This window comes from Chanos chanos, chromosome 5 (genome assembly GCF_902362185.1).
Source record: "Chanos chanos chromosome 5, fChaCha1.1, whole genome shotgun sequence".
In the NCBI taxonomy this organism is placed as follows: domain Eukaryota; kingdom Metazoa; phylum Chordata; class Actinopteri; order Gonorynchiformes; family Chanidae; genus Chanos; species Chanos chanos.
Window position 1 is genome coordinate 50,909,817 of NC_044499.1, and position 14,342 is coordinate 50,924,158.

Genomic DNA, 14,342 nt, shown 5'->3' on the forward strand with positions numbered 1-14,342 from the left:
GTGGTTATGCAGTGCAGGGGGTGGGGCGGTGAGTGGTTATGCAGTGCAGGGGGTGGGGCGGTGAGTGGTTATGCAGTGCAGGGGGTGGGGCGGTGAGTGGTTACGCAGTGCAGGGGTGGGGCTGTTAGTGGTTATGCAGTGCAGGGGGTGGGGCGGTGAGTGGTTATGCAGTGCAGGGGATGGGTGGTGAGTGGTTATGCAGTGCAGGGGGTGGGGCTGTGAGTGGTTATGCAGTGCAGGGGATGGGTGGTGAGTGGTTATGCAGTGCAGGGGGTGGGGCGGTGAGTGGTTATGCAGTGCAGGGGGTGGGGCGGTGAGTGGTTATGCAGTGCAGGGGGTGGGGCGGTGAGTGGTTACGCAGTGCAGGGGTGGGGCTGTTAGTGGTTATGCAGTGCAGGGGGTGGGGCGGTGAGTGGTTATGCAGTGCAGGGGGTGCGGCGGTGAGTGGTTATGCAGTGCAGGGGGTGGGGCTGTGAGTGGTTATGCAGTGCAGGGGGTGGGGCGGTGAGTGGTTATGCAGTGCAGGGGGTGGGGCTGTGAGTGGTTATGCAGTGCAGGGGGTGGGGCGGTGAGTGGTTATGCAGTGCAGGGGGTGGGGCGGTGAGTGGTTATGCAGTGCAGGGGGTGGGGCTGTGAGTGGTTATGCAGTGCAGGGGATGGGTGGTGAGTGGTTATGCAGTGCAGGGGGTGGGGCTGTGAGTGGTTATGCAGTGCAGGGGGTGGGGCGGTGAGTGGTTATGCAGTGCAGGGGGTGGGGCTGTGAGTGGTTATGCAGTGAATTTCCCCTCACTTTTAGAAAAAAGTCCTGGACTTTTTAAAGAGTGGTCTAGTACTACATTTACAACAGAGATTCTCCATTTTACACTGCAGTGCATTCAAAGACTAATGTGAAGGACAGCAGGAGATAAACTTCAGTTTGGTCCAGGACTTAGAAACCTCTACATTCATTTCTCTTCACATGGTATTTAAACACTGCTGAAATCTGTCTCAGACGTACGCTTAACTTATCGCTATTGTCTCTGAGACAAGACACCCTCCCCTCTCTTTTCCTCAAGGATGTAAAACACACACACACACACACACACACTCTATTTAACGTTATAATGTGGTGTGGTACAGTCTCAGCGGAGTCATTTTTCATATTCTCGCTGCACCGGCCAATCAGAGGAGTCTGTCGTCGGCGAGGTTTCAGCCAGCCGTCATCACAAGATCTCCCCGTCCTCTGCTTCACAAACTCTTTGTGTCCAGTGCTTAAGACACTCTTCTGTCTGAGGTGTCCAGTGCTTAAGACACTCTTCTGTCTGAGGTGTCCAGTGAGGTTCATCTCTGAATGTCGAGCTTGGTTGATTGTTGAATGGTTCTCAGAGCTTGAAGTCTGTGCCCTGAGCTGGATGTGTTTCAGTGTTATCTTTACAAATGGTAGTTTGTTTTGCTTGGAGGCCAAAGCAGCCGTCTCTCCCGCCGAGAGAAAGTCATTTTCCTATGATGGTTACGCTGTTAGAGCGTGAGGGGAGAAGTCAGTAATGGCTGGTGTTAACAGACTGCACATCAGTCATCAAACACCACTTTATCTGCTCCATTTATCATCGCCCGTGTAAAAAAAAAAAAATCAGGCCAAGAGGAAGCCATGGAGGGATTACATTGACTGTCCTTTCTCTCTTTCATTCCCCCTCCCTACTCATTTCTTATTGTTCCTTCCCCTCTCCTCCCCCCCCATTCTCTCTCTGTCTCTCTCTCTGTGTCTCTCTCTCTCTCTCTGTGTGTGTCTCTCTCTTTCTCTCTCTCTCTCTCTCTCTCTCTCTCTCTCTCTCTCTCTGTGTCTCTCTCTCTCTCTTTCTCTCTCGGTCTCCTGGGAGAGGTGTAAAGTAAAAGATCGGTATGTAGGGGGTGTGTAACAGTAGTGGAGATGATGCTGGGGGGATGACTGGCACTAGTGATGCTAGCAGACTCAGGCATGTTAACACACAGAGGGACTACTGAGGAAGTCCATACGAGGTGTCTGTGTGTGTCTGTGTGTGTGTGTGTGTGTCTGTGTGTGTGTGTGTGTCTGTGTCTGTCTGAATGTGTGTCTGTATGTGTGTCTGTATGTGTGTCTGTGTCTGTCTGTATGTGTGTCTGTATGTGTGTCTGTCTGTATGTGTGTCTGTATGTGTGTCTGTGTGTGTGTGTGTGTCTGTGTGTGTGTGTCTGTGTGTGTGTGTGTGTCTGTGTGTGTCTGTGTCTGTCTGTATGTGTGTCTGAATGTGTGTCTGTGTGTGTGTGTCTGTGTGTGTGTGTGGTAGAGCTTCAGGCCTCTTCAGTCTTTCCATCCTTGGCCTGAGGTTTCTCTTTCTTTCTCTCTGGCTCTGAGTGTCACTCTGACACATTGTCTTTGTTTGACACAGGAAGAACATGCAGAGGAACAAACAGGTGGCAATGGGCCGAAAGAAATTCAACATGGACCCCAAAAAGGTGGGTGTGTGTGTGTACGTGGTACGTGTGTGTGAGAGAGAGACACACACACAGGTACAGGGAGAGGTTAAGGAGGGGGGATGTCTGTGTATGTGGATGTGTGCGAACTGCAAGAAAATTAATGTATGCTTTCGTGTGTGTGTGTCTGAGAGAGTGAGAACACATTTCTCCCAAGGTCATTTGAAGGTTCCACCCACATGCGTACAGATTTGCAGTGATATCTGTGTGTGGGTGAAATGGATTCATTTTTCTGATGAATATTTCACAGCATTCAGTGCATCTTCATTTGCTATTCAGATCAGTCTAAATCACTCTGTGTGTGTGTGTGTGTGATACAGTGAGTGTTCTCCAGTGGGCAGAAGGATCACAAAGATCCAGTAAACTCATCTGCTTAGATAAAGTCACAAATCTCATCATGGTGCGTGTGTGTGTGTGTGTGTGAAATAAACAGTCACAGAAACTTGTTTTTTTTGTGACTGAAACAGGACTGGGGTAGACCACCCAGAGATTAATTAAATGAAAGAGACATTTGGAGTATTCCCTGCTCTGAGGTGCCTTAGTGTGATTTATTCTGTTATTGTGTAAAGTGATTGTTGATTGTTGTTGTTTACTCTGCCGCGGTCGTTTTCCTGTGTTCAGGGCATCCAGTTCCTGATTGAGAACGACCTGCTGAAGAACACGTGTGAGGACATAGCTCAGTTCCTTTATAAAGGCGAGGGACTCAATAAGACGGCCATCGGCGATTACCTGGGAGAGAGGTACGATACCACACACAGCCCCTCACTGCTCCATTCACACGAACACTGAGCACTGGCCTCTACACCTGTCACGCTCTGCGGTTATACTGACCAAAATCTGCCCGTGACCACACATCACACTGCTGCTCATAGACTCACAGTTCACTGCTGTTGTTTTTATTGTCGACTGGAGTCTGACTCCTCCCCCCTCCGCAGCCCTAATCTCTGACTAATCAGTAATTGCTCATAGAGTAATTGAAATAAGTGTTTATATTTTAACTTAATGCAACAGGATTTCATCCATGGTATCTTGCATAAGGTACAATCTGTTGAGCTGAAAGACAATAACTGCATTTGGCCAGGCCCATACTGCGTGTGTGTTTGTGCTTTTGTTTGTGTTTTTGTGTGTGTGTGTGTGTGTGTGTGTGTGTGTGTGTGTGTGTGTGTGTTTGCGGCGTGTTTGACTGGTAAATGGTACACTGCCGTGAGATGAGAGGGTGCAGTCATTGAAGAGTCTTGATGACCTGTGATGTCATTAGAGCTTGGGAGGCATGACATTATTATGCTCCCCGAGTCTGACATCATCAGTCGTAAACTTTGTCCTTGTTCAGAGTCTTTGCGGTCTTTCACTGGATGATATCGTCTTTAATCAGTAACATGAGGCACGGGGCCCTGAACGCTCTCATCTCTGCTTAACTGGAATAAACTCATTTGTATTGACAGACTGAAACTGAAAATCAATGTTAAGGCGAGGAGAGAGTGAAACAAATGGAGCTCAGTGGAAGTGTGTGCGCGCGTGTGTGTGTGCGTGTGTGTTTGTGTGTGTGTGTGTATGTGCGTGTGTTTGTGGCGTGTGCATTCCTTAGGTGTTTGTTTGTGTCACTGGGTGTGTGTCTCTCATTCTCCAGCATGAAAAGTTGGGGATACATACTGTGAGTCTTGGTTTTGGGGGTAGACACAGGCTCGTGGTTTCAGGGTTGGCAGGTTTACCCGAAACAGAAAGGTGCAAATAGGTCATCAAGTTCCTGTTCCACATTTGGCTATAATTCAGTTGTGATACTGAATCTTGCCATCTGGAACTGTGTTCATCTGTACAGTTCTTAAAACTGCATCTGTGTGTTTATGGTTGTCATCAGTGTATTACTTGTGACTGCCTGCTGCTGTGTTTATCCTTTCAGTGTCAACACACATTCAGTCTCACTGGCTTTCAGGTCCTGCCTCACTGACATCATTTCAAACAGTTTGGATCATTGTCTCTGCCTTTGTCTGTGTATCCAGACAAAAGCATTAGATTCTGTTTGTGTGTGTGTGTGTGTGTGTGTGTGTGTGTTATTGGCAGAGCTTAGTGAGCAAGTGTGTGTGTGTATGTGTTACTGGTTGGGCGTAGTGAGTGTGTGTGGATGTGTGTGTTATTTGCTGAGTTCATTGAGGGTGTGTCCGTATGTGTATGAGCATAATGCATTCGTGTCATTTATGTGAGGGTGTGAGTGTGTGTTGCTAGCTGAGCTGATTGTGTGTGTGTGTGTGTGTGTGTGTGTGTGTGTGTGTGTAAGCTTTAGCTCAGTTTCCAGGCATATTCCCACCGGCCTGTTTGCTTGAGAACCTCTTCTCTCCTCTATCTCCTGTCTCTCTCCATTTCTTTCTCCCCCCATCTCTCTCTCTCTGTGTCTCCTCAGGGGACGATGTGTTGAGTCCTGACCTCACCACTTTCTCTCTCTCTCACACACACACACACACACACACCCTCTTTATCTCTCTCTGAGACTCTCTTCCATATACACGTAAACACACACACTCACACGCACTCTGCTTGGTGATGTGTGTGACTGGGTTTATGTAGCTCAGTGGTGATAAGCTTTGTGTGTGTGTGTGTGTGTGTGTGTGTTATTTTAGCTCTGGCTAAGGGCTGTGAGGTGGCTGTGTTCCTAACTGGGTCAGTGTACTCACAGTCTATTGATATTCTACACTCAGCCCATTTTCAGACTGGGAGCTCTGGAGATGCTAAGTGGTGTAGCAGGAAAACAGCAGTAGTGCCTGCTCTGGTCACGCTCCATTACCATCGTGTAATCTCTTTAGAAAACTGAAATGTAAAAGGTTACAGATTAACATTTGTAATGTACTCATCTTTGTGTATGGGGGAAAAAAATCATTAGAATTACCCGCTGTCCCACTGAAATGACTTGTTAAAACTCACCAGTGAGAATCACCATTCTGATTTTGTCTTGTGTGCTTAATATTGATGAGTTTAATACTGAGAGGGTTGTTTCTGTGTTTCTCAGAGATGAATTTAATATCGAGGTTCTTCACGCCTTTGTGGAGCTGCATGAGTTCACGGATCTGAACCTCGTCCAGGCCCTCAGGTACGATCGCTTCACACCAGCACCACTGTTTAAGGCCGGCATCTGTATTTGATAGGATTCTCAAAAATGATTTTTCAGCAATAATTTTAATACTATTAAACTTCAGTGTTGTAAAAAGTACTTTAGAGTAATGGATTTTTTTCGTTGTGACAGACAGTTGCTCTCTCTCTCTGGTGTGTGTGTGTGTGTGTGTGTGTGTGGTCATGGTAACAGACAGTTCCTGTGGAGTTTCCGGTTGCCAGGTGAAGCTCAGAAAATCGACCGTATGATGGAGGCGTTTGCCCAACGGTACTGCCAGTGCAACCCTGGAGTCTTCCAGTCCACAGGTGTGTGTGTGTGTGTGTGTTTCTATGAGTGTGTGTGTACATCTGTCTGTCTGTCTGTTTGCGATTGTGTGAATCTGAGTGTGTGTCGGGAACAGTGACTCGTGGGTGTGTGTGTGTGTGTGTGCTGGGATGTGAGACACAGTACCTCCTCAGCTGGGTTCCCAGACCTCACGTATGTAGTTTATTTTACATGCCACCCTGGATCACATAAGTACGTAAAGTATCTGAATGACTGGACTTTGTTCCAATTTTCTGCGGTGAGCTGGTTCCTTGTGTGACTTTGCATTGTGAAGGAACAGCATAAATCGTGAGTTTGTTGAGTGTTCCGTGAGGCATTCGTGCAATGTTTGTTTGGTGTTGCTAAAACACTCTTGGCCTAGTTTAGTAACTTCAGTAGAAAGGGCCACAAGTTAAAGGAATAAGAGCACTGGAACACTAATACACTAATACACATCTTCACTTGTATTTCCCATCCTCACTTCACGTTAAGTGCTCTGACCTGTCAGCCTGTGCTTCTCTCTGGGTGTAAAAACACTCATTTGCATATTCGGCTAACATTCAACACTTATTTGCCTGTTCCCATATGGTCATTTACATATTCACGCCCACATTATGAGGTCATTCATTTGTCATCCGAGACGGATGAAGGTGGCCAAAAGCCCTCTCACAGACAGGAGGGATGAAGCAGGGGTGTTGTGGCAGTATTCGTACCATGTTAAATTCATATTGAAGTCAGTGTGGAGGTGTTTACATCTTGCATTTTAGAACCACACAACTGTATATCCTGTGATCGTGGTTTCATGTCATCTCAGATACATCAGATCTCTCCTGTCAAATCTCTTACAGGTGAAGCTGTGTGACTGATGGTTTTTTAAAGGGAGAGAGATTTGAAAATAAGAGATGTGAGACCATTCTCAGCCAAGTTGAGTGGTCTCTCTGTGGGAAAGTTGTGGTGAACACTTTGTTCATGAATGGTATCATGTACCGTGTGCGACTGGCCCGGTCAGCTCAGACACACACTCAGGGATCTGTATGTGAAAGACAGTCTCAATGCCGTGACTAACACATCTCAGCATCTTCTCTCAGAACAAAGGGACTGAAGATGGTTATATGTTTTTTTTTCTTTTTTCAAAAGCTGTCACAGTGTGTGGCCAACACCCATGACATCTTTGGAGTGTTTATGTTTCCAGAAGTAGCCATCCCATTCAGTTCAGCTTGATCTGTTTAGTGCTAGATTGTCACATTGTGGCATTGTGTGTGTGTCAGCCTGCAAAGCATTTAGTTTCTTCTTGTGTTTTTCCTCCTGCGCTTTACCTTTTGTGTGTAGATACCTGCTACGTTTTGTCGTTTGCAATCATCATGCTCAACACCAGCCTACACAACCCCAACGTCAAAGACAAGCCGTCAGCCGAGCGCTTCATCGCCATGAACAGAGGGATAAATGATGGAGGAGACCTGCCTGAGGACCTGCTCAGAGTGAGTCACGCACACACACACACGCATACACACACACACACACACACACACACACACACACACACACTCTCTCACATAACACACACACACACACACACACACACACACACATAACACACACACACACACACACACACTCACATAACACACACACACACTCACATAACACACACACACATAACACACACACACACACACACACTCACATAACACACACACACACTCACATAACACACACACACATAACACACACACACACACACACTCACATAACACACACACACACACACACACACACACTCACACACACACACACACTCACACACACTCACATAACACACACTCACATAACACACACACACACTCTCACATAACACACACACACACACTCACATAACACACACAACACACACACACACACTCACACGCACACACACTCACATAACACACACACACGCACACACACGCACACACACTCACATAACACACACACACGCACACACACACACTCACATAACACACACACACGCACACACGCACACACACACACTCACATAACACACACACGCACACACACTCACACGCACACACACATAACACACACACACACACACACTCACACACACTCACATAACACACACTCACACACACTCACATAACACACACACACACTCTCACATAACACACACACACACACACTCACACACTCTCACATAACACACACACACACACTCACATAACACACACACACACACACAACACGCACACACACACACTCACATAACACACACACGCACACACACACACTCACATAACACACACACGCACACACACACACACTCACACACTCTCACATAGCACACACACACTCACTCTCACATAACATAACACTCACACACACACTCACATAACACACACACACACACACACAACACACACACACACACTCACACGCACACACACTCACATAACACGCACACACGCACACACACACACTCACATAACACACACACACGCACACACGCACACACACACACTCACATAACACACTCACACGCACACACACATAACACACACACACACACACTCACACACACTCACATAACACACACTCACATAACACACACTCACACACACTCACATAACACACACACACACTCTCACATAACACACACACACACACACTCTCACATAACACACACACACACACACTCACACACTCTCACATAACACACACACACACACTCACATAACACACACACACACACACGCACACACACGCACACATAACACACACACTCACACACTCTCACATAGCACACACACACTCACTCTCACATAACATAACACTCACACTCACACACACACACACTCTCCACTCTCACATAATGCAACACACACACACTCTCACATAACACAACACACACACACACACACACTCAGCAACTATTCTACACATGCCACTTTCAGACTGTTTACACAGTAAGCATCATACAGTCTTTTGCAGAAAGTTCTGTTTATTCTTCGGATTATATTTAACTTGAATGTCAAAGTTATGCAGTAAATAACACTGCTCCAGGTCTCCACAGAAATATGCACAGTTTATAGTGAAGAGTGTCAAAGCAGTGTGTTGACGCCCCCTATCTGTCTGTCTGTGTCTTTCCCTATTACACACGCACACATCACAGAACCTGTACGAAAGCATCAAGAACGAGCCCTTTAAGATACCCGAAGATGACGGCAACGACCTCACACACACCTTCTTCAACCCAGACCGTGAGGGATGGCTGCTGAAACTGGGTGAGTGTGTGTGTGTGTGTGTGTGTGTGTGAATGCAGACAACAGGTCAGGGGAGCAGGGAGCAAAGCAGGCCCACACTTCTCTTGCACAGGTGCCCAGTCTGAGTTTCTCTCACCAGTGGCTCCTTACAAGTACTGATCCTCACAGTGCGTATAGCCCACATCATGTAATGAAAAGGTTTCACTAGTTTTTCATCTTTACATCATCATGTTCCTACAGTAAAAGGGGAAACAGGGGTTTGATGTACTCCACTGGCTGTCATAGAGTTTGTGCGTACTAAGAATTTGCTGCCTGCTCAGTATGGGAGGATATGAGGCTGGGATCCTCCTTTAAATGCTGGGCCTTTTTTGCCTCGTATGCCTCATATATGATACTGTGCGCAGTCATGCCACAGTTACCCCAGCTGTAAAGTCTATAACTGAAAACTAAACATAATTTAGGCTTGTTCTGGGTTTAAAGAGATAATTTCTTTTCTTTTTTTTTTTTTGAACTTATGATGACCATTGGTTGCATTAGAAATGTCACTGTGGTTTTACCACTCATAGATTCATAACGCTGTATCTGCACTTGCTCTAACCTAAAACAGAGACTATGATTTCACATGATTTAATCAAATTTAATCCCGTTGTTTTCTTTTCTTTCCCTCCTCCTTTATTTTGGTCGTCTTTTTGTTCCCTCCCATATTATGTTTCTTCAGGAGGTATGTACGACATTTGCCAAATCAGCCCGTTAGCTTCCAGATGCTTCTGTGTCGTCTGCCGCGCTTACGTCATTTCACTGCTTTCATTTTTTAGATCCATTTGGCTTTTCATTCATTCGTTTATTTATTTATTCATTTTTTTTTAACAGGCATTTCATTTTGTCAAAAATGAAATATATTTATTTGCTTTTTGATTCATTTCTGCTTTGGGCAATAAATCTTATTATGTATGTATTTATTTATATATGGATGCAGTCATGTGCGCTGGTGTGAAGGTGTGTTTGTGGCCTTTTCTGTGATGCTCATGCTGAAACTTTCTCTCCGTGGCCTTTGAGTTTGTCCTGCAGAACTCAACCTTTGGAAGGAGGCTTTGTTTTCTTGTGTCGCTACTTAGCTCAAGGATGGTGATATTGTAAGCTATGAAGACCAGGTCATTAAGAAGTGTGTTTGTGTGGGTGAGTGTGTGGGTGTGTGTGTGCACGTTTGAGTGTCTTGTGTGTTTGTGTGTGCACGCATGCACATGAGTGGGTGTTGTTTTCCGTGTGATGGCACTACACCTGCAGGAGAAAAATCTGAGGTGTTAGGGTTATGTTAGCATTAGCCTCATCTGGATGTTATTTTCCTCTTGCCTGAAACCTCAGTTTGACTTTGGTGGTGGTCCTATCTCTCCTCGCCGGTACTTTTAACATGAGAAGCTGTGTTTTGGTGAGGGACTTCCTTCTCTGTGGTCAGTAGAGCTGGACTCTTTGGCTCTTAGGGATTTCAGTAGGCTTGACACAGGTCTGTATGAAAAGCATTGGAAGCTGTTTTATCTTCTCTGTTCGCTAACGCGACTTACCATTTGTCTGACTGCTGCTGCTCCACGAAACTCATCCTGCTGTGCGTTTACCCGCTTCTGTCATCCTACTGCCTCTCCCTCTGTATCTCCTGCCCCAGACACGCTAAACACACACACAAACACACACACACACACACACACACACACACACACACACAATATGCACAAAACACACACATAACACACATACATACATGAACATACATTTACACTCATGCTTTTGTCCATATACACACACATGCTCACATATGCACATTAAACATACACTGGCACTCGCACCTACGTTTTGGATTATAATCTCTACTCTGCACTTCTCAGGTGGAAGAGTGAAGACATGGAAGAGGCGATGGTTCATCCTGACAGACAACTGTCTGTATTACTTTGAGTACACAACAGTAAGTCACTGAATCATTTAAACTTTGAGTTCACTGTTTTCTTGTTGTTGTTTTTTTTTTGGAAAACTGATGGAAAGCCTCTTGTGACTCAATCGGGATGGTTTATGTCAATTTGTAAAGCCTTTTGTTTTCTTTTCGCTTGTTTCTTTGTTTATCTAGGATAAAGAACCAAGAGGGATCATTCCCCTGGAAAACCTCAGCATCAAGGAGGTGGAAGACTCTAAAAAGCCAGTGAGTTTTCCTCCTCCCTCTGTCTCCCTCCCCTTAGCCTTTTTTTCCCTCCTCATTGTCCTCTTCTAGTCTTCTTCTTCTTCTTCTCCTTCTTCCTTTTCTGTGTCTGCATTTTCCCTCTCACTCCTCTGCTTCTCTGTCTGTGTCTGACACATGTTTTTCTGTTGCGGGCAGAACTGCTTTGAGCTCTACATCCCAGACAATAAGGATCAGGTGATCAAGGCATGTAAGACAGAGGCAGATGGACGGGTGGTGGAGGGGAACCACACCTTCTACCGAATCTCTGCACCAACCACAGAGGAGAAAGAAGAATGGATCAAAAGCATCAAGTCAGTTTGGCTTATCTTACACTCTGGTTCCTGAAGATTAACAGTTACAGTCAGAAAGACGCTGGTTTTTATATATGATAGATGGATTTTGACGATATGCCCATCTCCCTGTTTATCTGTAGGGATTAATGTGGGAGTTGTGTGAACTTCTGTGCTTCTTTTCACAGTGTTTTTTTTTAATCGGTCGATGCTTGTAATAACTGTGTATGTGTATGTGTGTGTGTGTGTGTGTGTACAGATAGTAATTTTGTGGTGTTTTTCTTGTTTCCTCCTGCAGAGCTGCCATCAGTAAGGACCCATTCTATGAGATGCTTGCGGCTAGGAAGAAGAAGGTGTCATCAGTGAAGAGACAGTAGGAGACTCTGTTACTGTAGGGATCTGTACCCAATCCTATGTACTGAACTGTCTCAATATGGACCGTCAGAGAATCAGCTGCGGCCTAGAACCCATGATCCTGGACTGGACAGATTTCTCTCAGGACGCCTTGAATGTTGAGACTGACTCGACTGTGCAAAGGGAATTCTGGGAAGGGGCCTACAGCCTCTGTCAAGTTTCCCTGTTTAAAAGAACGTCTTTGGGACTTCATCACTCTATCGTTCCCCTGCGGAGTGGAAGTCCATGCTTCCAGTCGTCATCATACTCACACACACACACACACACACACACACACACGTGATTATCAAAACTCAGCAGGCCTGACTGAATGCAGCATCTGCTCCAAGATTTTCTAAAACTTGCTACAGAGAAAAATATGCCCTCCCTCAGCGTGCGTTAAATGTTTGTACAGATGGAGGATATGGACCTTATTTTTTTACACAGCATCTCATCTTCAGCTTTCCATTCATATAGACTGAGAGATCCTAAAACACAGCTGCACGTGGAGGGATTATGTCTTGTAATGAGAACACTTTTACTGACCTCATTACTGTTTCATTATCCTGCATCTGTCCGGGAGAACACATGTACCCTTTTCATATCTGCCAAAGCCTTTTTGTTTTAATTGAACTATTTTTGTTTATTTGTTTACCTTTTCTCCCTCTGTTTGACTGTTGGCTCCATGTCTATGATAGTTGTCATGACGACAGGTTAAAGTGTGCTGAGGAATCTAAAGCGAGAAGTAGGCTTTGAGAGGAGGTGCTTTGCAAAGTGTAGAGAACAGGATCTAGAGGTAGTATCTGACCACAGATGAAGGTTAAGTTATGGAGAATGCGACTAAAGTTGGTTGCCGACTTGCTTAAATATGGTGAGCAGTGGCTAAATGTATCTGTCAGTGGAACTGTAAAGAATTTAAGTTGAAATGATGATTTGACCTTTAAAGTTTGGTGCAGATGCAGGGAAGGAACTTATCACACTGATACTGCTGGATAAATGTAAGGATGTCACGCAAACAGATCTTTGATCATACTAATGCATCTGCTGAATTTTTGTGCTTGTACTGAACAAACTGTCAGCTCTGTTGTATGTACAGTGATCACAGAGTTTGTGTTAACGGGGCACAGATGCTCCATAAAGTTCTGCTGAATGTCCAAGAAGTGTTTTTTGAAGGGTGACGTGCCGTGATGAGACGAGGTTGTGCTGTCTGTTTTGGAGAATATTCTACTGAAGCGTTGGCAGGTGAGGTGTCTGCTACATTACATTGCCCCTGCTGACTGGATGCTCTAGTGCTCGACCCCTTACACTGGAACCAACACCCATTTGCCTTTTATTGTCTGTTTTCAGCGACTCTTTTTCACGTAGGCACTGTGGTAATGGATGTCACAATCCATCAGTCCTTACATGCAGGGTGTAGGTCAGATGTTGTTTGACGGATAGATTGATTATAGATGCTTAGTGCCTCTCTGGAACATGTCTATTCCTCTTCTAATTCTCTCTCGACACCTTAGTTCTCACTGCCCTCTTACAACTGTACTGACCTTTTTAACCTGGAATTCCAGCACGCTTTCAAGTCATCCTTAGTTAGTCCAAACACATTCATTGCATATTTAAGATTAAACTGCTCTTAATTGAAAGCATTCTTGAGCATATTGAAAGCAAAGTTTGTCATTATATTGTGTTGAATTCCTTATTTTTGTATATTTTTTTATTTTTACATTATTCTAAATGTTTCTGTGTGCAAACTGCAGTCTTGTTTTCCTTTGTTTTGTTCCAAAGCTGAATGCACTGAAAATTGAAAAAAAAAAAAAAAAAAGAAAGAAAGAAAAAAAAAAATCTAAAATACTTGTGTATTTATCAAGGCTGTAGATATTTTAACATATTGGTTATAACTATTTTTTATTGTCAAAATAAGTTGTGTAGAGCAATTTACATTTTTCCCCTGCTGTTCTCAGATTTTCACTATAATCACAGAAACCCTGCACCTGAAAAAAAATAAATAAAAAAAAAAAAAATCAAATTCATTACAAATGCTTTACACTGTATTTTCCATATACTGGCTTTATTGTTCATTCGAAAGATTTTTTTCTTGGTAAGACTAGTGGTAATAGAAATAGTAGATTATGGTGCTCTAACTATGTAGTTTCTTCATATCAAATAAATAATTTCTCAAATTTAGGTGTTAATAGCCATAATTGAGTGGAAACAGCTTTGAAATGGGATCTCTTGAGTGATGCAACTCGATGTGTATGAATACGAGTGAACAGAACTGCTGGGTGAGCTGGTTACGGGTTGGAGAAACAGCCTGGATACACTGTCGCCCGAAA

The 14,342-nt window shown here is 44.6% G+C and overlaps 1 protein-coding gene across 2 annotated transcripts in view; it reads left to right on the top strand.

Annotated features, from left to right (window-relative positions):
- cyth1b (cytohesin 1b) overlaps positions 1–12,436 on the top strand; it is a 20,478-nt gene extending 8,042 nt beyond the window's left edge. The window contains exons 3-13 of one of the 2 annotated variants that reach the window (XM_030773832.1): positions 2,385–2,451; positions 3,091–3,209; positions 5,468–5,548; positions 5,762–5,874; positions 7,202–7,350; positions 9,039–9,150; positions 9,848–9,850; positions 11,007–11,083; positions 11,243–11,314; positions 11,489–11,643; positions 11,921–12,436. In XM_030773832.1, the coding sequence (XP_030629692.1) occupies positions 2,392–2,451; positions 3,091–3,209; positions 5,468–5,548; positions 5,762–5,874; positions 7,202–7,350; positions 9,039–9,150; positions 9,848–9,850; positions 11,007–11,083; positions 11,243–11,314; positions 11,489–11,643; positions 11,921–11,999 (1,020 nt within the window). In that variant the 5' untranslated portion in view covers positions 2,385–2,391 and the 3' untranslated portion in view covers positions 12,000–12,436. The remainder of the gene's footprint in view (positions 1–2,384; positions 2,452–3,090; positions 3,210–5,467; positions 5,549–5,761; positions 5,875–7,201; positions 7,351–9,038; positions 9,151–9,847; positions 9,851–11,006; positions 11,084–11,242; positions 11,315–11,488; positions 11,644–11,920) is intronic. The other variant, XM_030773831.1, reaches the window with a different exon arrangement.
- Positions 12,437–14,342: the final 1,906 nt, after the last annotated feature.